This window comes from Globicephala melas, chromosome 7, assembly GCF_963455315.2.
Source record: "Globicephala melas chromosome 7, mGloMel1.2, whole genome shotgun sequence".
Lineage (NCBI taxonomy): Eukaryota > Metazoa > Chordata > Mammalia > Artiodactyla > Delphinidae > Globicephala > Globicephala melas.
The window spans coordinates 85,810,941-85,838,219 of record NC_083320.1 but is presented as its reverse complement, the minus strand read 5'-3'; the positions used below and the strand labels follow the sequence as shown (position 1 = coordinate 85,838,219).

Here is a 27,279-nt window from a genome sequence, read left to right as displayed (position 1 = left end):
CAGCCTGCAAAAAGGAGGCCCCAAACAAAGTAAGATAAACAAAATGAGAAGACAAAAAAACACACAGCAGATGAAGAAGCAAGATAAAAACCGACCAGACCTAACAAATGAAGAGGAAATAGGCAGTCTACCTGAAAAAGAATTCAGAATAATGATAGTAAAGATGATCCAAAATCTTGGATATAGAATAGAGAAAATGCAAGAAACATTTAACAAGGACCTAGAAGAACTAAAGATGAAACAAGCAACGATGAACAACACAACAAATGAAATAAAAAATATCCTAGATGGGATCAATAGCAGAATAACTGAGGCAGAAGAACGGATAAGTGACCTGAAAGATAAAATAGTGGAAATAACTACTGCAGAGCAGAATAAAGAAAAAAGAACGAAAAGAACTGAGGACAGTCTCAGAGACCTCTGAGACAACATTAAACGCACCAACATTCGAATTATAGGGGTTCCAGAAGAAGAAGAGAAAAAGAAAGGGACTGAGAAAATATTTGAAGAGATTATAGTTGAAAACTTCCCTAATATGGGAAAGGAAATAGTTAATCAAGTCCAGGAAGCACAGAGAGTCCCATACAGGATACATCCAAGGAGAAATACGCCAAGACACATATTAATCAAACTGTCAAACTATACAGCAAAATAACCATGAGTAGTAATGCATATTTGACATATAACTCTTCTTTTTTTTTTCCTTTTTTCCCTATATTATTTGGAAGACAAATGCATAAAAGAATAATTATAAATAATTATAAAGTTATGTTAAGGGGTTAGAGATGGAGCTATAAATGAAGACAGACTTTCTATACAATTGAAGAATGGTCTGAATAAATTTTTATCCAAAGAATAATAACCAGTGGAGGGACTTGACTTATCAGATAGCAAGACTTATTACAAATATACAGTAATTAAGACAGTGTGGCATTAGTGTGGAGATAATCTTATAGACCAATGGAACAGGACAGAGATTCCAGAAAAAGATCTACACACCTAGATGTAAACCTGACATATGAGAGAACTAGCATTGTAAGTCAGTGGCAAAAGATGAATTTATCATTAAAATATGCTGGGACAACTGATGATCCATATGCAAAAAAAATGTATATCTTCAACCATATAAACAATCAATTCCAGATGGATCAAGTACTTAAACTGGAAAAGCAAGAGTTTAAAACTTTAAAAGCGGCTATAGGAAAATGTATTTATCACTTCAGGATAATAAATAGTTTTTAAATCAAGCAGAAAGCATAAACCAATAAGGATTGCTGCTGTCCAGAATAAATGTTAAAATCTTACAAATTCATATGAAAAAGTCAAATATCCCATTAAAAATGAGAAGATATAATGAAAAGTTTTCCAAAGAATATGAATGGTAAACATAGGAAAAATTCTTAATGTCAGTAGCAATCAAGCAATGTGTATTGAAACTACCGTGAACTACAATGTCATGTCCAAACAGACTGGCAAATATTCAGGAGTCTGAAAAGTCCAGGTGTTGGTAATATACTGACTAAAGATGCGTCTCATACACCGCTGATGTTGAATAAAATAGAATAGATTGGTAAAACTACTTTAAAAAATAATTTGGAATTGCTTGGTAAAGGTGCATTTGTGCATACCCAGCACCACCACTTGTAGGTATATATCCTAGAGAAGTTCTTGAATACAGGAACAGGAACAAATTTATACAAAAACATTTATAGTGACACATTTTTTGTAATAACAAATCAATCCAAATGTCCAGTAGCAGTAGAATAAAAAAATACATTGAAATGCATTCTTTTTTTATTGAGATAAAATTGGTAAATAACATTGTATAAGTTTCAGGTGTACAACATTGTAATTCGATATTTGTTGGAATACAACAGTGAAACACAAATTACAGGCAAATCATCAACATAAATGGATCTCTAAAACATAATTTCAAGTCACAGAGTAATATATTATGATTCCTTTTATATAAAGTACAAAAGAAGGCAAAACAAGATAACAAAGATTCATATTTTTATAAGTATATACACATACCATTTCTGCATAGATTAATACACATATATGATAACTTTAAGGAAAACAAGGGATTAATTAACATAATTCAGGATAGCAGTTACCTCTGAGGCAGAGGAAGGGGACTTCAACTGAGCAGAAACTCACAAAACATAGACTTTCAAATGAAAAGGTAGGATCTTATTTCTTAGGCTGAATTATGAGCAGTGGTCATTTTCTTCTTTTTAAAATGCTACTTATATATACTACATACATTCTTGTAGTATGCTCTATTTCACCATATTAAGTATTATATTCACAATAAAATACAAAACACTTTGTTCACAGTAAAAAGTAAAAACAGAAAGAAAGTCTGAGTAAGAAAAATGGATCAAGTCTAGATTCTAAAATGATTATCCTGGTGGACATACAGAAGAGAGACATTGATGGCTTCTACTATCTAGAAGGGAGAAAATGAGGTTCTAACCAGGGCAGTGCCAATCAAGGGCAGATTTAGAAGAGAAACCTTATGAACACATAACTGACAGAATAGATAAGAAGATATTGATGTGTTTTGTGCCTGGCTTACTGTTAGGATGATGATGACCAAAGAGAACTGTAGGGAAGCTCTATTTGAAGGGTGAGAGAAAGAATAAGAGTTACCAACAGAAAGATAGACTCAGAAGAGAACAACGTCCCAAAAGGCAAGTGAGGATTAGGAAGTTTGGATGGGATAGCTTCAACCACTGTAGAGTATGTTCTAAGGTCATCTGCTTATGAAATATACAGGGATATTTTTCTGGACTTGGGGTGAAGGGACAGGGTATGGAATAGCAGCTGTGGGAGAAACAATGGGGAAAAAACAGAGACAAAAAAATGACTGAACAGCAATGAGAGCCCAGCTGAGGTTCGATGGCATGAATCTGTAGGACAGCCAGCTGGCACAATTCGTGACCTACTCCCACAGTCTTGGTCATCACTGAGTGGTTATCAAGGTTGCGAGTATTTTCATGTTCAAAACATACAGACACACACATGCAAGCACTCCTACGTGTACTCACACACTCCAAATTTGAACTAAACAATTTGTTAGAGGTCTATCAAAAACCAGAGCCCACAGTACAGAGGAGACTGTAAAATCCTTTACATTAAGCAATAAAATTGCCATGGATAACGAAGCATTTCCATCTAGGCACAGCTTCTTCAGGATTCTAGTTGGTCAGAATTTCTGGGAAAACTTTAAAAAGAAAGGTTAGTGGGATGAATTACAGCCCCAGCTGCAGCAGTTGACTCTGAGGTAGTTCCCTTTCTTTCACTTATGTTAGACCCACGTCCCCTTCGGTTTGCACTCTGGTTGGTCCAGGTGGCTTGCCTGGTAGTTTGACCCAGGTCCTCATCTCTGGGCTCTGTTTCCATGTCCTTCTCGAGCCGTAGTTCTTATACTTGCTCTTCACAAGTACAAGTTACAGTGGGCAGGAGAGGCACACGTATTTCCCATTGTGTAACAGTACCCCTAACTTTTTTTATGAGAACCATGGTCGATTATAAGGGAAACCCAAAGTAACGTGACAGCAATGTGACTTTGAGTTTACTGTGTTTTACTATGATCCCTGATGGAGGCATCCTTATCTGAGAACCAGGTCTTCAAGATTTACAGAGCCCAATGTTGCAGAGACAGGAAGGACAGATTGACCAAGTGAGTTACTAGGAGTGATGAAGCGGAGGACCCCTCCCACTTCTACCCCTAAATTCCCAGACCCATGTATTTTATCTACTGAGGTCACAGTCATTTGCTGCAAAGTGGTCCCTTGGTCCAAGGTAATGTTATGCAGGATTGCCTGCCAGTAAACCAGACACTCAATGAACCCTCAGAGAGTGGTGCTGGCCAAGGACCTCCAAGCAGAAAAGGCAACCCCATACCTGGAGTAGGAGGGAATCCAGTCAAGAAGAAACACTACACTAGAAAGGGTCTGATGTAGTCAATAGCCGACAAGTAGCTTGTTGGTCTCCTCAAGGGATATTACTGTATCAGGGTCTGACAATAATTAGTCATAATGGGAAATTCTGGCTCTTCAAGGATCCTGTCATCTCCACTGCTACAAGCGGGCTCAGACATACTCTCCTGCTTCTTTCTGGAACATGCTAACCAAGTCCTGCATATCACTATCCTTTTCCCAGTCGGCCTGTGCTGAGATTTGCAAAATTATAGGTCTGGGGCCAAGAGGGGAGTTGAGGGAAGAGGAGGAAAAACATTGTCTTGTAAGAGACCTATCTCATTTGAAGGTTCTTCATGTTCTTCAAGCAAGAGGAGAATCTCTAACTTCCAGCAAGAATTAAGCCACTTCTACAGAACCCGGGGTTTCAGGGAAATTGGCAAATTCAAGCTTCTCAAACACTTTTACCCAGAAATCCCTGCCCAGATCCCATTTGCTTCTTATCAGAGCCTAACTTTGACACAGGAGACTTGTCTATTCTGAGAATTTAGCCTTCTCCACAATTCAGCCACTTTTACAATTAAATATAAAGTAACCAAATAATGTCTGATCATCAGCTGTGTGTGACCTTCCACTACAGAAGATGAGAGCCTCAAATGCTTACAAGAAGGCCTTCTGGCTAACACTTTGCTTTAAACTATTGATTAATAGATCTGAGCCTGTCATTTTCTCTCTTCATTGGATCAATAGCCCTTAGCAGTAGCCATCTAGTTCCACAGTCCTTACAGTTACTATTTTCCCCATGTCTCTTAAATACCTGAGACTTTGCACCAATTATTACATCCCTTCTACCTGTACTGTATCCCAGTTCATTACAGATGAAAGTCTTAGCAACGGCACTGCCACAGTATAACTGGAATGATCAATATTCCCCCTTCCAGTAGTGGCGGGGTGCACATTGCCTGCCATCTAGCCAACAAGGACTCCAACTTCAGAATCCCATCCTTACAAGTTGCTTTCTAAGACCACATCTCCTTTCAGCAGTCTTAGGTTAGGTTCCCTAGAAGCAGAGCTTAAGAAGGGGCTTCTGGTTTAGGTTATTTTTTGCGTGAGTGCTCTCAAAAGAAAGGGACTGAGGGAGGAAGGGGAGGGCAGAGGAAGAAACTAAGAAAGGATGTGGTCTCGGCTTCGGTTTGTTCCCATACGAAGTTCTGGAGCACAAATTGTACCACAGAGTTGGTCACAGTTTGAGGCAAAACTACACCACTTTTCTACCCCTGTGTCAGACAGTCATTGTCTATAGTCTGTCCCAGGAGGGGCAGTGTTGGAGGTGGGTGTGTAGACTTCCTGGTGAGGCACCTCCTGGTCAAGGGCAATTCTGCAGAGAAGGCACAGCTGTGAATGGCTATCAGCCTACACCCATGGCAGTTAGGAATTGGATGCCTCAGAGTATGCAAGGGATCCAACAGCATGGCACCAACAGCATCCACTAAACTACCACGTCTTAAGATATCCTTAGTGTCACAAAGTACAGTAACACAGAAGAGCAATTGCATGAAATCAAACCATAAATTTAAAGCCATGCAGTGGTGTGCCAGAACCAGCTTCTATTAGCCCACAAGAATTGATTATTCACATCTCTTCCCAACTCGGCATTCAGTGATGTCATGTTGGAAGCCTGAAACTGTCCATGGTGGGAGTACTTACACCATGGAAACTGGCAAAAGCTACGCACCAGGCCCTTTTTATGGGGGGTAGGGGAAAGGGGGTGGATGATCAAGTTGTTAAACATTTACCAGCACGCCACTGATGGCGCAAGATAAGAATTGTTATTCCTGATTTTAAGTATGAGGAAAATAAGCTAAGAAAGAGCAATTAAGTGACAGATTTAGAATTAAAATCTATTTCTATCTGACTTTATTATAACAGGAATATTAGGTTTAGTTTAACATACATTTATTGAGTAGTAACCATGTGCCAGGCATTGTTGTCAACTAAGACACATTCTCAATCCACAAAGGAAATGGAATGAGAGTTCAATCTTTGGGAAACCAAGAACATGATATCTAGGGAATTTGATTGAATTTCTTCTAGCTATTTTCATGTCTTTGAGATTTTAATAATGTTCTAAAGATTTTTCCCTTTTCAATCTATAATATGAAGATTTAAAATATCCAATCTTAATGCCTCAGTTTACGAGATACGTATGCAAAAGCACTTTGGAAATGCAGAAAGCTTAATACAAATGGATGAATTGTTAATAAGAAAATCAATAGTGAAGATAACAGCCCTTTTTCAAATGACTGAAGGAATAGATCCCTTGGAGTGAAGATAAGGAGGACTCCAAATACGCTTCTTAAATTGAGTCAAGGCCACTTTTTCTTGTGGTGTTCAATTGAAGTGGAATAATTTTTTCAGGCTCTTGTTTTCACAATGACTTTTCAATGTGGTCGGAATCCTTCTGGCCCTGAAGAAATGAGCAGCTCTTCTCTCTTCCAACATTTGACTCCATCACCTCTTCAGAGCCAGAACTGGAGTTGTTCTGAAGAAAGTGTTTGCAGACTAAGGGAGCTCCAGCTGCTGGTGGTACATGCATTCAGGGAAGGTTGTGGAGTCCAGGCCCTTCATCTTTTTGGGTGTTTGGTGGTTTGCTGTTTTCAAGACTCTCATATTTCAAACCTTCTCTTCTGTTCCTCGCTTTCCTTCTCTCACATCTTTGTCTAGAAGTTGCCCCCCATCTGTCCCAGGAACTCCACTTCATTTTTCATCCTAGCTATCCTTGCTGGCTCCTCTTCTCACTCCTTCTGTCAGAATAATACGTTATCATCGTAGTGTCATTGATCTCCAATGCTGCAAACACTGCTGGCTTTCGAGAGCAAGGATATTCTGATGGGACTTCCCTGGTGGCCCAGCGGTTAAGACTCTGCACCTCCACTGCAGGGGGCGCGGGTTCGATCCCTGGTCGGGGAACTAGGATCCTGCGTGCCTCATGGTGCAGCCAAAAAATAAATTAAAAAAAAAAAAAGGAAAAAAGGAAGGAGAGAAAATAAAAGACAATTTGCTATTACCATAATGAAATGTACAATCACAGCATCAGGAACAGTCGTAATGCTGGCAAAAACACCAATATCTGAGCACCCGACTGGTTCTTAGAAAAACCAATCCATGAGTACACACAAACGTTCACACACACACACACACACACACACACACACACACACACGCAGCATATGATTATAAACCTTTTCCTTAACTGAACAAAGAAAAGGCAACAAAAATCTTCAAAGGGCTTGTTCTTTCTGGGTAAAATTTCATAAGACTGCTATCAAAGCAGGTCATATATGAGAGACAAGAAAGGTTATAGATGAGAGACAAAGACAAAAAAAATTCACTTGCTCCAAGAATTTGCTGAACGATTTCATTTTGTTGAATTCCACCCATTAAAACATGTATTTAAATCCTAACAATGACTGACAAACATTTGGAAAGCGAAAGTAAAAGTTGACCTGCAGACAGTTCAAATTTGCCATATGCTTGCTGTCACCATTAACAGTCTGTAGACCATCCTAATTTATGCTTCAGCGAACTAACCTGATGTATTTTAAAGAATGTGAATACCTGTTTATTTTTCAAATAAGGCATTTTATTTTTCCTTATTACTCATATGTATGACAGCAATGGTAAATGATTAAGGGCAAATTTAAGAGAGTTGGAAGGGGAGAGAATGGGTTTTCCCTCCTATGACCTATCACAAATGTTTTCTACTTAAATGATTGTCTCACTGAGGAAATTCTCAAAAAATATTCATCAGGGACAATTTCAGAAATAAAAGTTATTTCCTTCAACACAGCCTAACAGAATTTTAAAAGGAACTTATTAGTGTTTAGGAATCACTATAGTTTAAATGGTGTGTGTATATATACAAATTACTAAACATACACTTTTTTTAACCTGTCTAATTTTTTGCCTTTTTAAAAAGAATTTTCTTACTCTCTCATGTGTTTAAGCGAGCACATATCATATTAACTAGATGCCCTTTCCTTTTCTTTCATGAAACTACATTTCTTAAGTATTATTGTAGATGGAAGAGATTTCTGATGGAAGGGAAAAGAGCATTAGTTGTTTTAAAATTTGATAACTTCAGTCCAAATCTCCTCATCCTTTTCTCTTTGTGCATTTAAGGATAGGTCTTCAACTTTTCCAGTTTTAATCAGATAGCCCAGATGGTCATGTTTATGGTAAAAATGTCATTAAAGCCTGAGTAAATAAAATAATTGAGATTTACTAATTAATTTTTAAATATTCTAGATTCTGAGCAAGGGCTATAGATTGTTATACAGTCTTTGTCTCTTTTGCTTTTAACAAAATGGTTGGTGTGTGGTAATGCTCAATAAATGAATTTTAATTAGTTACTAATAGTTATTTACAAGTTATATGTATTGTTTTTAAAGCCACCATATTTATGTCAAAATATTCTAAAACGATCAAACCAACCATCTAACATATGCATAACCCTTAATTATCTTAAAATAAAATATTTTGTTGCTTGCATTTTAGCAAACTTTACTTTTCAGATATCTCTTCTGATGGCATTTAAGGTATGAATCATGAAAATAATAAATAACTTGCAGTGGGTCGTAGAAATTACACACGAAAATAGAATAAATATGGTTTAATTACAGGCTTGTGCTTGTGGTCACACTGATGGACAAAGCCCTTGGGAATATTAGAAAGCTGATCTACCCCTCGCCCAACAGCATCTACCTGGATCTCCACTGCAAAACCTCCTTGTCCCTTAAATTCACGAGAAGAGGAGAGTAGGAATGATGCACCGCTTCATCTGAAACACCAGCAAGGCTCTCGGTTCATCTGTAGAAGCGAAGCCCTGGGCAGCTGGCACCCTTCCACAGGGAGCTACAAACACCACTTTGCCACATTGCAAGTTTCCTCAGGCAACAGATGTCTTGTAGCTGCCGTGCAGGTCTCCAACTCTACCAAGCCACCTGGACAACATATTTAACGTACCGACAATGCTTCTGTCACCACTTGGGAAAGATTTTTAAATTTTTATTTAATTTTTTTCTCCCAACACCTTCATGATCAGTGAAATTTGGCCTCGGATTGCAAGAATTTGTATTCAAAAATGTAAGGGGGAAAATCAAAAGCCTCTCACTTCTCCCCATGCCCCAACTTCCCCCAAGGATTCCAGAAAAAAATTCATTCATCTTCTGTATCATGACAATTACATTTTATTCTTTAAAAATCGAACGTTTGCAAAGAGCAGTGTTGCTGAACCACTGCACAGAAAAGTTAAACAACGAACTGCTAAATGGCTCGCTCTCCTGCTTGGCTCTGACGGCACCAAACTTTAACGTGCCTCCACCACAACTTTAAACTGTGGGTGCAATCCTCTCAGAACATTATCTGGAAAACATTCTGACTTGTTCGGCTGCTATAGTGATACTTACAGTACCGTTGTGTCTGTTTAGTTTAAAAATGAGGTTGATAACGATAATGCTTTTCCTAAGATGATCTTCTCCTTTTTAATGATAGCCGTAGTTTCCCCTACATAAATGACTAAATCCTTACAGAATCTTGGTCTTGATTAGCACTCCTGCTAGTAAAATTTCACATACTAAATCAGCACCAGCTGTAGCAAGCAAGAAAGAAAAAGGCAAGTGTAAATGTTCCATATGCCCCAGCAAATTGGCATCTGTGTCAGTAACCCTTTTTTTTTAAACTATTGTATACATACATTCTCTTAAGTGTTTTGTTCACAAAATACTGCTAACAAAATTCCTCTGTTGGCATCTCAAGGGAAGAGCCTGTCCTTGGTATCAGTCAACTGCACAAAATACAATTTCTCCTTCTCCTCTTGTGGTCACAGACACACCTGAACGTTCTATGTATACAAGTTGCTTCAAGTTAGTGAACCTTCATTTTGACATCTGTTCCCTGTAATATGACACTGCAGTGCTCTTATAAAGCTGCTTTACAGTTGGAGTTTAACTGGTAGCAACACTAAACAAGGTCAGAGAGACAATCGAATTATGTTGGTCACCTGGAAGGTATCTCAGAGACCAGGCTCAAAACAAATAACCTGGAACGTGCTGATGGAAGACAGCATTTGTGATCACTCTCACCTCGTCGCCCCTATTTTCTTCCCATTATGAAGGGTCTCTTCACACATAGATATAAATAGATATAAATAAAGATATAGATACATCAGAAATAATCCCAAAGCTGTATCTGAGATGGTATACTACGCTACTTTAGGTGGTTTTCAATACCTTATCCATTGGGACCTTATTGATTGTCTGAAATCCAGTAGATATAGTTCTTCAGGAACATATTTAAACCATCAGTATGAATCCTACAATAGCCATTAGAAAGCTACAAACACAGAAGAGTGTACTAATTAAATAGTCTACATATAAGGAGTATCAGTTGGCCATGTCCCAGAGATAGCTGCTGTACAGAGGAAAAAATACGTTTAAGTATTTTCTCCTCTGTTTGGAACCTGGTTATCCTGGTAGGCCAGCGTATACGGAAGAGAGAACACCCCTTTCTTTGTGACACTTATTGATTCCTGCTCATGCGTCCCCACAAGGGTTGATACTTTGTGTTGCTCTTGTTTACCTCCATGTCTGCCTCTCTGGATTTGACTATAAGCTCCTTGAGATAGTTTCTCTGTAGTCCTATATCTGTCCTACCGGAGTAGCAGAGTTTAGCAAATACCCAGCAAATGTCTGCCCACATCAAAATGGTTAAGGAATGCTCAAAGTTTTTGTTAAAAGCTAAATGAACTGGTTGATGAAGAGCTTACCAGTTGGGATCAAATGACCCAACTACATAAGGACAAGGGGAAATGGATGAAAATTTCCTTTGTTTCCCTGATGTTTCCCTGCTATATAAACTCCCTTTCATCAAGTGTTATCATATGGGTATCGAGATTTAGTGAAAGTTGCTCTTGATAACTCATTTATATCTAAGGGTAAAAATCAGAAGACATTTTGGTTACAAGTTAAAAATTGGGTTTTAAGATTTTAAGATTTTAAGATCCAGTTTACCTAAATTCTTACTGGAAAATTTTAGAGAAGGGCATGTGGGAAAATCTACAACTATGATATATCTTGCAAAGTGCTTTTATAAAATATGAAAATTCATTCTCTTAGAAACATGTAGCTTCCCTTACAAGACAATGGCTTCTCTCCCTGGTACTGTTAGTAGTCCAACAAATCTGCTAGCCTCCTCTCAGGGAAGCTGTGAGAGAGGAATTCCCGTAGTGGGAAGTTTGGATGAGACAATCTAATGTTTATATACATGAAATTCAACTACACTTACCAACCATATAGTGATCTTGCAGCTGTTGTAATGATTATACTGAACTGATTCTTAAATCATTTGGTCCTGTTATAGTTGACAGTAGCAGTGGTAAAATCTGTATATCTGCTAACCTTTATGATCCCAGAAAGTAAGCACAGTTGTTTGTATCTCTATGTTCCTGAATATCAGCACGGTAATACAGAGTATAGATATTTTTATATGACTGCTGAATACATGACTTATTTTTTGAACAACTGATTTCTTACATGGTTGCCTGCTTGGTCTGTAATTGGTATGCTTATTTTAATACAGTTGTATGGATGATAAATTACACACTGATATGGGATTTCCCCAGATGACAGACAAGTATTAAAATGAGCTTGGAGAGTCAATCAGTCAGGAAGTCCTTTCTGAGAACTCCGTGTGTGCGCTGTCCTACTACATTTCATAATATAGAGTCATCAGCCCAAAAGAAGAAGGACAGTTGCCGGTGCAAGACAGGATGGCATCAAGCTGGCATCTGGTTGCTTTATGCCTGTGTCTGCTTGTTAAATATTTTTAACATCAACTTTGGTTCCTGATCCAAGGCAATTTGTGATAGTGTTGAGAAGATACCATGCAATTATCATCTTAAAATAATTAGGCAATAGAGGAATATGAAAAACAGTGTAGTTTATACAATGCTTACAAGGAGTTCATAGAAAATGGTCGCGTGCAATAGGCAAAGTTCAGGAGGTGGTGACATATGGAATTTTCATTTGGGGCACTGGCCTTCAGATTTCAAGGTGATGTTTGGACTAATCCTGTCTATGTATATTGGGGACTGATGGCTACCAGTTGTCATTGCCTTTTATAATTCCATAGGCTTTGCTCACCAGAAGCTATCTCATTCTCTGGAGATGCATGCCCAGGTACTTTGTGGTGGGTGGTTGCTTCTTAAAAGGCCACAGCCAGGTCACACACGACTTAAAGTGCTACTTTATTTAAGACAATTTTCAAGGGTTTCTTCTCCCTTTGCTATCTATGATTGCCCCATTTCGGTTTGCCATAGAACAGCTGTTTTGATATCCAGCATTTATCCGTTCTCCACATGCATCCAGCCCAGAGGGATTGTTAAGCAGATCATTGTTTTAATTCTGGCTAGATTCCAGGTCCCCATTATTAGTGATCCTGTCTTAACATTTACTGTTCAGTTTGGCTCACAGGTGATGTTGATTAAATTGGATATGCCATCTGGGGTGGGTTTTCATCTGATAGGCACATTCAAGGCTGAGCACACCTACTGCTTCATTTGGGTCTGAAGCTTTATGCCTTGTGTGATGGCATTCTGGACATGGCTGTGTGCAACCTGGGCTTGAGTCCTGCATCTCCAGATAACGGTTCTTTGAATTTGGGCAATCCACTTCTCTATTCAGGGCTTTGATTTTTCTAATGAATAAAACAGAGAGAATCATCATTAATTCATTCCTTCACTTAGTTCCTCGTTAATTTTTTAACCATTTATTAGGCAGCCACTTTTTGCCTGAGACTCTGCCAGGTTTGGAGAAATCAAAGATAATAAAGAATATACTGATACTACATGTATCATTTACAAAATATCTCTTGATATGAATAGATATGAACAAAGAGCTATGGAGCCTGGAGGACAGAGCAACAAAGTCTGCCCCCAGGAATCACAGGATTTCTCAAGAAGGACATGATCATTGAGTTGTATCCTATAACTCAAGGGCTCCAAATTTTTCTTTTGTGCATCTCATTGATTAAAATATCCATGTGAGGATAACACATAACTTTACGTATTGGGAGAAAATGTCAAACATGTACAAATTATTTTTTATTTCATCAGTTAATTTAAATAAGTGAAGTAGACTTAAATACATTCCATCTGGGATTGTTTTGAGAAGCAAATGGCGTGATGTGTAAACAGAGCAAAATGCTGGAGAAAGCTCTTTTGAACCTGTGGGTGATGTTGCCTGCCCTTCCTATCCCAAGAGGGGGTCCCAGGACTAAATTAGAAAGTGAATGTGAAAGAATATTGGAAATGTAAAGCATTGATAATAAAAAGAGCAGTAAGAGCTAACACTTATTTCACTTTTACAATATTCGAGGCATCATCCTAATGTTCTACATGAATTAGCTCATTTAATTCTCCCAACAACCAAATGGTAGGTTCTAGAGGTGAGCCATCTGAAGTGTTGATATTGTACCATTTTTGACTTACAAAAATGACAGTTTCATAGGGGTCCACCTATTTTTACTTCACTATTTTACAGATGAAGAAATGATAAAACTACACACTAATTTAAAAAATTGAAAATACAAAGTATACAGTGTAGCGCGACCTCCATCATGCCTTTCCCCTTGCTTCCATCCTATCCCACAGATGTAACTTCTTTCAACATGTGGGATATGTACTTCTAGTATATTATTATGTCGTAGAAGGCTTTGTAAAAACACTGGATAGAATATTATATGTACTGCTCTATATCCTGCATATTAGATAAACTAAAATTATGTATATTGTTCTACGACCTGCATTGTTCACTTTACATGCTATCATGGACAGCTTTTTATGACAGCTTTTTAAGGTGGATCTACCTTATCTTATTCAAAGTCTGTATAGTGTTCCATGACATGAATATATCATGACTCATTTAACCAATCCTTTAATGATGGGTATTGCTATTAAAATAAGGCTCAAAAACAAATATCATATATTAATGCATATATGTGGACTCTAGAAAAAACGGTACAGATGAACCTATTTGCAGGGCAGTAATAGAGATGCAGACGTAGAGAACAGACGTGTGGACGTGGTGGGGGAAGGAGGGGATGAATTGGGAGATTAGGATTGACATATATACACTATCATGTGTGAAATAGATAGCTAGAGGGAACCCGCTGGATAGCACAGGGAGCTCAGCTTGGTGCTCTCTAATGACCTAGATGGGTGGGATGGGGGGGTGGGGGTGGGAGGGAGATCCAAGAGGGAGGGCATATATGTATACATATAGCCGATTCACTTCATTGTACAGCAGAAACTAATGCAACATTTTATAGCAACTATACCCCAATAAAAAGAAAAGGAAAAAAAAAGAAGGCTACAGTTGATGTCATTATATGTAAATGATCACTCGTATTTTTAGGATGAAGTCCCAAAAGTACAATTATTGTGTTAAAGTGTAGATGTGTTTCACATTTTGATACATATTACTAGATTGTACTACCGAACATTTAGCACAACGTACACTCCCACAAACAATATGTGCTAACGCTCACTTCCTAATACTTAGCATCATCTTTGGTGTTCTGATAGAATGCACAGACTCTGTTAGTATGTCTGTGACTCTAGACCCTGGATACCAGGTCCTGCACAGTGTCATCTTCCCTGGGAATTGGAGACGAGTCACACAAATTGGCGTAAGCCTAGCAAGTCTGACCTAAGTGATCACAGCTCCAAAATGGCAACCTACAACTGTCGACGATCTAGTAGCTACTGCAACAGGAGTATGGTCTTAGATGGAGGTTTTAATATTTTTAACAAAACTGAACCTTATCTGTGGTAGACAGATAACTGTAGACACGTAATACTCAGAAACACAGTGTAAACCAGCAACAGCCCTATGGGGGCTGTTGAATATGAATGAATGAATAAAAATTTATTCATTGCTCCCAAAAAAGTCAGAAAGGCTTTCTGGGTGCTTCTTTCAAGTGCTGCCTATGGGATCCAGGCTCTTTGTATTGTATGGTTTCCACACTGGTCTCCATTGTTACTACCAAAAGAGAAGAGAAATCATGAAAGATCACACAGACGGTTCTGTCCAGTCCTAGAAGTGCTGTGCATCATTTCCATCAATTTCTGATTGGCCAGGACCTAATCACATGGTCCAATCTAAAGGAAGCTGGGAAATGGAGTGTCCCTGTGTGCACAGAAAAAAGAAATGGGATTAACAAGCATCTAACCAGCCCGTCTCTGCCACAGGTGCACAAACCAAACCTGGGAATTTTAGTTTTCTTTGTAAATTTATCAGCAATACTCCTTAAAATTTTGGAGGGAAGAGTACTTTGCCATATTTCAATGGGTTCTCAGTACCACATAATTCGGGATGCAACTGTATTATGCAACTGAATGAATTCACCAACTCATAGCTCTGAGACCTGGAAGTGATCTTGAGACTCCCTAGTTGAATTCACCTCTTCAAGCAGGTAACGTTCTCTCCAGAGACTCTCAGCCTCTTTTAATCACCGAGAATTTCTTTAATGATTTTTCTCCAAAGACCTTACATTCCGAAATAATTTGTTTACCAAACCACATTTATGGAACAATAGTATTTATTTTTCCAATGCCTTATTAATCAGAAACATAAAACTGCAAATCAAAAGTTCTGAGCAGAATATGAAGTCTTATAATGAGTTGATGTAAAGCCAGTAAGAAACAAAGAAATTGGAGTTCCAGGGAGGCTGTGTTTTATTTTAGTTATGGAGTGAGTCGCATCCCCCAGATTCTGATGGGGAAGCTCTAACACCCCAGTGTGATTGTATTTGTAGATAGGCCTTTAAGGAGGTGATTAAGGTTAAATGAGGTCCTAGGTGTGGTGCCCTAATCCTATAGGACCGGTGGACTTATAAGAAGAGGAAGAGATACAGAGATGCTCTGTTCAAACGCAGAAGAAATTTTATGTTGAGACACAGCAAGACACCACTGCCTATAAAATAGGAAGAAAGGTCTCGCCAGAAACTAGCGCTGCCGGCACCTTGATCTTGGCCTTCCAGCCTCCAGAAAGAACTGTGAGGAAATAAATGTCTGTTGTTCGAATCACTCAGTCTGTGGTATTTTGTTATAATGGGGATGGCAGCCCCAGCTGACTAATACACTCGGTTAAAGGTAAAATTTCCATTGTACTTCTTGAAAATATGAAAACAGACCTCAAATGCTTGCTCTATCCTTGTCAATTTGATCAGGAACAAATGTATTATTCTTCTTTTGTAAAGAGATTTACTTATAGAGGGAAATATCATCTCAAATCTCATTTCTTCTGGATGTAACTGTATCAAAAAGCCCTAGCTAGAGGAGTTAGCTCTGCAAGCATGCACTTACCTAAGATTTGGTATTTATTTGTTTGTTGCTTGCTTGTCCTTTACTATATTGTCCCACCTACTAGAGGTTCAGTTTCTAGCTTTAATATCCTCTTAGTCAATCTTTGTATACAATTATACATGGATATTAAATGATGTTGAAACTTTCAACCCAAGTTCTCATTTTTAGATTAGTGCAGAGAATGGGAAAAGAAATCAGGACAATTAAATGAAACATTTAGATCTGTCACCAGCAAATCATTTCCTCATCCCTCTTTCAGACAAGAATAAGTACATAGAGGTTCAGAAAAAGTTATTGAGGCAACATGCCAAGGTCATTTTTTTAAAGGTTCGAAACCCTCTATTGCAAAGAGGTGTTGGTTGTCGGTGTTTGTCACACCCCTCTCTCCCTCCTCCTCCATGTATGATTCTCATACTTGCACTTCAAGGATCTGCTACCCTGTGACCATCACAGACTTAAAGAATGTGAAGACTGTTAGGAAGCAGGATTTAGCATCCCCATTTTAATAATAAATACAAACACACATTTACCCAGTACGTTTTACGCCTGCCTGCAACAAAAACAGCTGAACAGATTGTGATGAAATTCAGAGACTGACAGTCTGACAAAAAAATCCCTTTTTGTCTAAAATCTGGCTTCCATAGGTTTTTGCAAATCTAAATATTTGATTTTGCACTGGAAAAGGAGCCAGTCTTATGTACAATTTATAAAATAAATGTGTAGATACATGTTTTAAAATCTCCAAATTTTGTCAACACATACTGTCCAACTTGAAAGACTTTTCTCCCCCATTTTTTTCCCTATGACTTGGGTGTATTTTCCTCCTGCCTTTTAAGGCTTTAACTATATTTATCTAATAAGAACTCTTTTGCAAACCAGTGTTTCAATAGTGATTTAACACTAGTTTCAGTGTCAAATTGCCCTTCCCACAGCAGGGAGTTTTAAGCCTTGCTGTATTATACTTCCAAGATTCTCAGGAGCTGGAGTTGGGAGATATAATATTTTCTTTGAAGTTTGCCTTTCACTACACACTGGGATGCAAACAAGCTTCAGTTACTCAGCAGTCAAACAATTCCATCACACAGCGACCAGGGCTAAATATTGTACCAAATTTTCTAATTATGTCTTTGTAATATTTGCTACACGAGGTTAGGTGAAGGCAGACTAGAATCAATATAAAACTCCTTGTCTAAACAGGACATCTGGGCTTTGAGATATGTTGTTTATTGCCTCAAAATCCCCCTTCAGCAAGTCATAATTACAATAAAGATACCTTAATCGACACAAACCTTAAAGGTATTTCTGATAAACTCACATATATGTTAAAGGTACTTACTGTACCAGAGCTGCATATGACCAGACTGTATACAAATGTGAAGTTCCAGGTTAAAACAGATATATTTTATTCCCATGCGCATTATTATACTGCCTTTCTGGTTTATATATCGTAGCAATTTAGCTGCTGTAGTGCTATTTCTTTAAGGGATTTCTCAATCATTTCATATCCTGAAAGTTGGACCTTTTCCTTTTATGAGATTTCTAAAGTTTATGCATCATTCCTTTCTTTCTTATTAATAGTTCAGAGAGAGAGAGAGAGAGAGAGAAAAAAGATAAACTGCCAAGGAGGCATCTCATCCATGAGAGAGAAGTAAAGTGTTGAAGAACATTCCATGACCCAGTAGAGAGTATCATGAACTGTTCCCCACAGAAGTTGCAGGCAAATCTGAAAGGCGAGTATTGTCAGGCGTGTCTCTTGAGGCATCCCACAGTTCTGAAGAGCTGAGGAACTGAGCAAAGTACTTTCTGTTTCATTATAAAAATGTAAATATGTCAGTATTGTCCTAAAAGTTAAATAAGAGTTTTGATGTACTTTAATAGTCACTAATTTACGGCAGCATCTAGACACAGTATCTAGAGAGATCCATATTTTGGAAGAAAGAAGACTTAGGGGTTTCAAGAAGTTATTTAGGGTCTTCTCGATCGCTAGTGATACAGCAGGGAAAGGAGAGAGACTGACTCATAAGAACGTGCCTCTGGCAGTATTAACTTGAGGGCAGGCTTAGCTAATTAAAAAGGGTCGGCTTTGCTATAGACGACGGGAAGCATCCCTGCCTTCAATAGGCTGACAGTTTCAAAGTATGGAAACTTTGAAGAAGGGGGTTGAGGAAGAATATACACTAAAATATTAACTGGCAGTGGTGTCTAAGAACCGAGACTTTGAATAATTTTTATTTTCTTCTTTCTGCATACTTATATTTTTGTAACAGTATAAAAATGAGCAGGGGGCTTCCCTAGTGGTGCAGTGGTTAAGAATCTGCCTGCCAATGCAGGGTACACGGGTTCGATCCCTGGTCTGGGAGGATCCCACATGCCGCGGAGCAACTAAGCCCGTGTGCCACAACTACTGAGCCTGTGCTCTACAGCCTGTGAGCCACAACTACTGAAGCGTGCGCAACTAGAGCCCATGCTCCACAACAAGAGAAGCCACCACAATGAGATGCCCATGCACCGCAACCAAGAGTAGGCCCCGTTCACCGCAACCAGAGAAAAGCCCGCGCACAGCAATGAAGACCCAATGCAGCCAAAAATAAAATAAATAAAATAAAATAAATTTATAAAAAAAGAGCAGATATGAATTGTCATCAAAAAAGCATTTAATGGAAGCAACCAAGATGTCCTTCAGTAGGTGAATGAATAAATAAACTATGATACACCCAGACAATTGAATATTATTCAGCACTAAAAACAAGTTATCAAGCCATGAAAAGACCTGAAGGAAACTTCAGTGCATATTACTAAGGGAAAGAAGCCAAAATGAAAGGCTACACACTGTATGATTCCATCCATAGGCTGTGTGGAAAAGGCAAAAGTACATAGACAGTGAAAACCAGCGCTTGCCAGGGATTGAGGGGGAGAGAGGGATGAATAAACAGAGGACAGAGGATTTTTAGGGCAATGGAACTATATGATACCCTACAGGTCCGATATTATAATGATACATGATACTATAAGAATGGATATATGTCGCTATACGTTTGTCTGAACCCATAGAATGTGGAACACCAAGAGTGAGCCCTAAAGGAAACTATGGACTTTGGGTGATTACGACGTGTCAGTGTAGGTTCATCAGTTGTAACACATGTACCACTCTGGTGGGGCATGTTGATCACGAGACAATCTGAACAGGGATGGCAACAGGGGCTTATGAGAACTCTCTGACCTTCCTTTCAATTCTGCTGAGAACCTAAAACTACTCTAAAAACAACTGTCTTTAAATGTGAAAAAAACAAATAACTAAAAGAATAAAAAATGGAGAAATATCATGTGCTTTGGAGAAATTAGTATTGTCATGTCCCGTCTCCCGAATCCAGTAACTTAACATAGACCAAAATGTCATCCTCTGTGATACTATAAAGAAGAAAGGTCAGCTAAATATGGGTAAACAGCTCATGAGGATGAAAAGGTAAATGCTCAAAGTAGTCAACCACAGCCCATTCAATGTTTATTCAGAAAAGTTTAGGATTATAAAAATAAATATCATTCAAGCCATACTTAGAAGTATTAGGAAGATGCACAGAAAACTCACCCTCCAGATGAGGCTTCACAAATTGAGTCATAGACCTGCATTCAGTTGAACACCAAACAAGGTGCCCCTTTTTCTACAGTAATGAATATTCTTCAAACAGCAAGGGAGCAGGGCTGCTGTTTGATGCTGATGACATTGAAAATTTAGGAGAACGGAAATCCCATCATTTTTCATTTGTATGCAAATGTGTCTGTTCCAGAAATTAACCCCTGGACCCCACGTCAGTTTTCATCTCCAGGAATTTTCTCTGCCAGCACCACACGGTTTAGGCTTGTCACTATCCTGAGGTCCACCAGACTTCCCCAGTTTAAAAACAACCACCACCCCCAAAGTCAGAATGGCGCTTTGTATGCCCTCATTATTGGAGGATAAAGAGCGGTAGCAGGAGAGGGCTGCTGTAAAGTGCGCATCTCGAATGGCCGGCCTTGCTGCCAACAGCGTTGAAATGCAAACGGCAGACAACTTTGGCCAAATAGCTCTCATTGACCACTGCTCCCCGTCTTAGGTGAATCCGGAACAATAGACCAATCCTATTACCCTCTTTTTGAGCCAGATCTTCAACTGTTAAAAAGTTCTTTTGTTAATTCCCACCTTAGACAAATGTCGCCATCTACATGAGAAGGGGAGAGAGGTGATTGAGGTTTTTAATTGATGTGGATTTAATTATGCTAATTTAGACAGCTGTAAAGCATTTCAGTATAGCTGCGTAATAGGGCAAGCAAATACAGGTGCCCTTCACTGTAGGGGCTTAATTTTTAACCTAGGTAGCTTTAAAAGAGAAAGGGAGCTCAAAAGCCTGGGCAATTTACGATTTATAGAGGGAGGTCCACCCACGCTCTGAAATGTTTAGAAGGCTCTACGTGCACCTAAGAGAGAGTCGAATGAAACCCTCATTCTTCATTGGAAACGCCACACTTGCCTCTAACTAGAAAAGACAATTTTAAATGATGTGTATATCAAGAGTTGATTTGAGATAACACTAAACTAGAAGTTGGGGATTAAAAATGACCTTTATTTTCAACTCTGAAAAAAAAATCACACAATGGAAATGGTGATAAAAATTAGCAAGAATTAAAAAAAATTTTTTTTAAAGAAAGGGCTTTTGATTTTTTGAACTTTAATGACAAGGTGAGTTGACCTCACCGTGTATCTGACCTGACTTTCATTCCATTACCAGCAATATGGAGACATGATACTAGGTGTCGTCAGTGGGAAAATAGTATTCTTTTAAATTGCTGTATAATTCTGTTTTGGTTTCTTGGGGATTTTACTTGGGGTGAATAATGCAGCAAAACCTATTGAAGTTGTATTGAGTCTTAAACAAGTATGACATGGGATCCTGTTCCATGGATTAGATGCTCAAGAAACACCACATGGTTAATTCACTGCTCCAAAGGTGGCCTGCTTTTAAAGGGCAATGTTGGACAGGCCGGTATATAATAGTATGAATGAAAAGGAGGAAGAATCAAAGACATTTTATAGCACTTTTTTTGTGGCTTGCTGAGGTAGGGAGGTCTGAAAATGCTCCAGCACTTCTGTGCCCAGTCACCTCTGGGTGACAATTCCCTCAAGGCCGGAGCTGCCCCCCCCCCCCCAGACACTGAGTCTCTCCTCCTAGGAGGCCTATTGCATTTCTAGAGGACAAAGAGCTTATCAATGAATCATCTTCCTTTCTCCCAGGCCATTTCCTTCTCAACCTTGTCAGGCTTCTCTTCTGCACATTTTCCTTTGTCCTACACTAATCAGACATGTAATTAGCTGGCAAAGAAAAGAAGAAAGAAGCAGGGGCATCTGTCCTCTGTTCCACACAGTGGGTGGAGAGTGACCTTTTCAATCCTGCCCCAGTTTTTGGTGAAAACACACAGATTTGTGCATGAATTCTGACTCAGGTTTTTACTAACTCTTCAGATCTTGGATGAGCTATTTAATTTCTCTGACTTCTTTGATTTATCAAATGAGATAATCATTCATGGTTCATACATTTGTTGACGCTACATATGAGCTGTGGATGAAATGTGCCTACTGTTCTTCCAGCACACAATAGGCACAAATGATACTTGTTCTGTTTCTCTCGTCATCACTCACAATGCTTCATGCTTTCTCCATCCCAGCACCCCACCCCTCACTCCTTTTCTCTTTTCTTTGACCCATAGCTTCTTTACTCATGTTCCTTGGGAGATCATCATATTATTTTCTCCACTCTTGAAAATTTACTCCCTTTAATTTTGTTTTTATTTCCTTCCCTTCTGCCAATTTATTACTTACTATTTTTTCCTTTTGTTATTTCTCAGAGATTCTCTACCATCTTCCTCTCACCTCTTCCTCCTTTTTGCGTTATAATAGAAGTGGAGAAGGGAGGAAGTTGTTAAAAATTAAAATGGGGATCTCAAAGGAGTGGAGAAAAAAATTAACATTCAAGAACTCTAGTGATAAAATTCTGATACTATTTTGCCTAAAGGAAGTCAAAATAGTGTCTGTCTAATGTAAACCTGTACAACTTATTTCTTTCTGTCTCTATGTTATAGGCATAATCTAAAATATGGAAACCAGTCATCCAAAAACACTATGGAAAAGTTGCAACTCAAATTAGTTGAGGATGTTTGTTCTTAAAATGGCATAGGCATGGCAAGAATGGTAATAATGGTAGCACTCTTTTGATTAAAACTGTTTTAATAAAATTAATAATAGTGATAATGGGATTCTTGTTTCTCGCAACATGGAAACATTTTTTTTTTTTAGATGAATTGTCTTACATTCAATCAATCAACATTACAAAGTGTTCACGCTACGTACAACTTCATAACATCCAGGTCTGCAGGCACCTGTAAAACAGGGGGACCTCCAATCTCTATCCTTCTGCAGGTGGGCAACCTGAGGGTCCATCCACAGCGCTCACTTGCCCAGCCTCCTGCCACGTCCCAGGCTGGGGACCGCTGACTGGCAGGCTTCTGAGTCCTGAGCACAGACCTGGGCCCTTCTCAGGCCTTCCCGTGAACCACACCTGAGGCTGCTGGGGCAGGGGGCGCTTGCCGAGGCGTGGTCATGTGTGGGCCGGCACCACCGGAGACAGCTGGTCCAGGGGCTCAGAGACCATGTTTGGGCGAGTAGGCCCCATTCCCTGAGACCGAAAGGATACAGAGCTGAGGTGACAGAATGAGCAGCAGCCCAGGGCATGCAGGACGTGACACTAGTTGCTGGGAGGGACAGAACAGGGACAGAGGCTGAAGACCATCGGGCAGCTGAGGAAGCCGGAGACACAGGTACAGTGGGGCACACGGAGGAAGCTGCACCCACACACGTCCTCTCCTGCAGGCAGGTCTGGTGTTAGGGGTCTCATCCTCTGCCCGTCCTTCCCCTCCCGGACCTGGGTGTGGCAGAGCAGAACACACAGGGCTGGTCCACGAAGGTGAACACAAGCACAAACATCCCTGTGGCAGCCTTGGGGCTCAGGGGTTGGGAGGAGATGGGAGCTGCAGGACCTCATCACTCATGACTGACCTCACAGCAACCGTGGGAGATACTGGTTTAGGTAAGCAACAAGGACATTTGTTTCTGCTTGTTACAGAGGAAGGAAGAAAAGTCAGCAAATATTAAACTCCCAAAAATGTGCCTTATCCAAGAGTAGAGTGTGTTTGTGTTATCTGAAAATCTCAAGAATCTAATGTACAAAAAAGGGAAATGAATCTGACAAAAGGAAACCCCAAGCCTGTGTTTAGGGACTGCTGACACTGCCTGGGGGCCCAAGAATCCTACAGCTGAAGAAAAGCTCACAATACAGGAGTGACGAGCCACACAAGAAAACAATTTTCTGTAAGAGAGAGTCAGAAGACACAACAAACATAAAGATTAGTATGCTTAATACCTTAATCTAATAATCTGAAAGACAATACAAAATAAAGATACTTAAAATGATGAAAAAGATTTAAAAAAGGAATAACTATAAAAAGAACAGAACATAATGAAAAAAGGAAAGGCAAATTTGAAAAATAAACAAATTAAGCATGCAGAAATGAGAAATGTGTTCATTAAAATGAAAATCCTCAATGGATGAGCTAATCAGTAGCTAAAGAGCTCATGCCTGAACTAGAAAACATAGCTAAGAAAATTATCTCCAATTAGTACAGAGAAAAGGAGACCCAATGCAAATTTTTTTAATGCTAAAAGACATGAAGGAAAGAATGAGATGGTCAAACATATATCTAAAAGGAGTCACAGAGGAATGAAATAAATGAAAATAAATCCATACCTGGACACATCATAGTTAAAATAAATAATAATAAAGTTAAAAAGACATGCATATTAAAGGCAACTAGAAAGAAAACTCAGATTACCTAAAGAACAGCAATTAGGCTAAAGCAGAGATTTCATCAACAAAAATAGAGTCAGCAGGAAATGGAATAGTATCTTCAAAGTGCTATGGGAAAAAACAACTGTTGACTTAGAATTTTATACCCACATCAATTATAATTAAAGATTAAGGATGTGATCAAAAGAGTAAGGATTTTTTTAAAAATAAAAACTGATAGAGTTTACTATCCTCAGATTTCTTACTGAAAGAACCACCAAAGGATGTACGTCTGTAAAAAGAACATTGACTTAGAATAAAGGAGAGGTACAAAAGGTGGTGCTCAAAGAAAGTGGTAAATACATGTGTAAGTCTAAGTAAATATTGAGGTAAAATACAGTGACTTAGTTTAGGGGATAAAAACAAAGGAGAAGTAAAATAATATATTGATGGTAGAAGAGTATAGTGTTTGGAAATTAAAACAGATAGGTCAAGTGTGCTTGTTAAAAACTTGTGAGCACCACTGAAGAAGTAGAATATATAACTCCTATTGAATAACAACAAAAAAGAAAAAGCAATTAATCTAAATAAGAATAGGAAAAAAATGACAAAATGAAACCCGGTAAATAGAAATCATAAACACAATTAAAGTAAATCTCTCTCTTTATGTATATATATACATTCTCTTGGTTCAGTTTCTCTGGAGAACCCTAACAGAGCAGGATTGAAGGCTCATAAAGGTAGTGACCTCTGGTAAGAAAATGCATTGCGTTCAATGTAATGAGAGACAATAAGAATTGAAACTAACTAGTTGATCTGAGAAATGAGTGGCAACACTAAGAATACCTTAATAAATAAACATGAGATGGCTTAGTGTTGGCACATGAAATATCAGTCAATCATAAGAAAAACTCCCTTATATCTAAAGCTAGCATTTCCAGTGAAAAAGAAAACAAGTAGAATGGCTTAGTATAATTTTAGCTAGAGAAAGGGATGAGAAACTTATTTTTATTCAGCATCTACTAGATGTCAGGCAATTTATGTACATAAAATGATCACTTAATTATCAATGAACTTCACAATATTTAATTATCACAATATAATTCATCACATCTAATTATCACAGTATCCTGCCAAGTCAGACCCTGAGCTTTAAGGAAATCAAGTCACTTGTTGATGGTTACTTGGAAAGCAACTAATTGTTGGGGCTGGTTAAGTCTGAAATCTGCAGGGCAGGTGGCAGGCTGGAGACCCAGGAGGAATTAACGCTGAATCTTGAGTCGGAAGGCAGTCTGGAGGTCAAATTCCTCCTTTCTAGGAGGACCTCAGTATTTTCTCTTAAGGATTTCAGCTGATTGGATGAGGACCAATCACATTATGGAGAGTAATCTGCTTTACTCAAAGTCTACTAATTTAAATATTCATCACATCTAAAAAATATCTTCACAGGAACATCTAACCTGATGTTTGACCAACTCTTGGTTCCCCAGCCTAGCCAAGCTGAGACATACAATTAACCATCACACCAGGCCACGGCAATTAAATGAGATCAGCCCTGTACCTTAAGGCTCCTGTTCTCCTGTCAGGGCCAGGGTCCCCGAGGTGGCTTGGAGACAGAGCTCCTCACCACGGGCATGACCACACGCCAGCTGATCTGCAAGCCAGTCCCAGATGCGTGTGAATGTGAGGCATCAGGGAAGGCCAGTGAGGAGAGAGGTTCAGAGGCCTCCATTCAGGCATCCATTCAGGAAGAAGGCAGTGAGCTGAGACCACAGAGCAAAGGAAGCTGTGATTAGTCAGAAGTCTAAGGGAGAAATGAGGCTGGGGTGAGACTGTGTGTGTGAGAAGCAGCAAGAGAAGTACAATCAGGGCCAGAGAATGTCACAAGGATGGCAACACTCCACAGTAAAAACACTGGCTACTAAAGAAACAAAAGATAGGGGCTTCCCTGGTGGCGCAGTGGTTGAGAGTCTGCCTGCCGATGCAGGGGACACGGGTTTGTGCCCCGGTCCGGGAAGATCCCACATGCCGCAGAGCGGCTGGGCCCGTGAGCCATGGCCGCTGAGCCTGCGCGTCTGGAGCCTGTGCTCCGCGACGGGAGAGGCCACAACAGTGAGAGGCCCGCGTACCGCAAAAAAAAAAAAAAAAGAAACAAAAGATACCTGGATCTCTAGAGATACACTCACGATATTTCGGTTCTCAACTGAGTCCTAAATGTACAGTTGTGGTTATCCTTGAACGATTCTCCAAAACTCCGAGACTTATGACTGTAAGGCTACCATTCTTCCATGTTGTCATGTGTTGTCTTAGTCTGTTTGGAAGGCTATAACATAATACCATAGACGGGGTAACTTATAAATAATAGAAATTTATTTCTCACCGTTCCGGAGGCTGGATGTCCAAGATCAGGGTGCCATGATGGGCAAGTTCTGGTGAAGGCTTGTTTCCCCGTTCCAGCTGAGTCCTCACCTGTGGAAGGGGATAGGGAGCTCTCTGGGGTCTCTCTCATGTGGACGCTAATTCCATTCATGAGTGCTCCACTTTTATAACCAAAGGCCCTCCCTCCTTACACCATTACTTGGGGCATTAGGATTTCAACATATGCTTTGGCGAGGGGGTGGGGAGGGGATGGGGGATGGGGGAGAGCATAAAGCAAACATTCAGATCATAGCATATGTCTTTATATGGGGCCAATGAGCCAGATTTTCTGGCTGCAGAGCTTGGCTTGCCCCTCCCCCCCCACACCTACTAATCTGGAACAACTATTTTGACAATTTAAGCCCCAGTTTTCATATCTGTAAAATGAAAATAATATCACCTACATTAAGGTTGCAGTGAAAATTAAATAAGATAATCAATACATCTAAAGCAAGTAACATTTTGCTTGGCCAATAGTAAGTGTTTAATGAATGTTAGCTGTTATCAGTTCTATCCATCTCCTCCTTCAGAACCATGTTGAAAAGTTAACCTCTGGCCACTCACTACAAATGCCTCTTGTTTTTGCATGTGTTTATGATGGGTTTTTAAGTTATGTATATGTGAGTATATTTCTATTTCA

The 27,279-nt window shown here is 39.2% G+C and overlaps 1 protein-coding gene across 19 annotated transcripts in view; it reads right to left on the bottom strand.

Annotated features, from left to right (window-relative positions):
* GTDC1 (glycosyltransferase like domain containing 1) overlaps positions 1-27,279 on the bottom strand; it is a 492,727-nt gene that overhangs the window by 46,656 nt on the left and 418,792 nt on the right. For 10 of the 19 annotated variants that reach the window (XM_070045999.1, XM_070045997.1, XM_070045998.1 and 7 more), the window contains 2 exons: positions 26,602-26,690; positions 1,795-6,904 (listed from right to left, as the gene is read on the bottom strand). In XM_070045999.1, the coding sequence (XP_069902100.1) occupies positions 6,700-6,904; positions 26,602-26,690 (294 nt within the window). In that variant the 3' untranslated portion in view covers positions 1,795-6,699. Of the gene's footprint in view, positions 1-1,794; positions 6,905-22,658; positions 26,691-27,279 lie in introns of those variants that run through there. The other 9 variants (XR_009564636.1, XR_009564650.1, XR_011377592.1 and 6 more) reach the window with 8 other exon arrangements.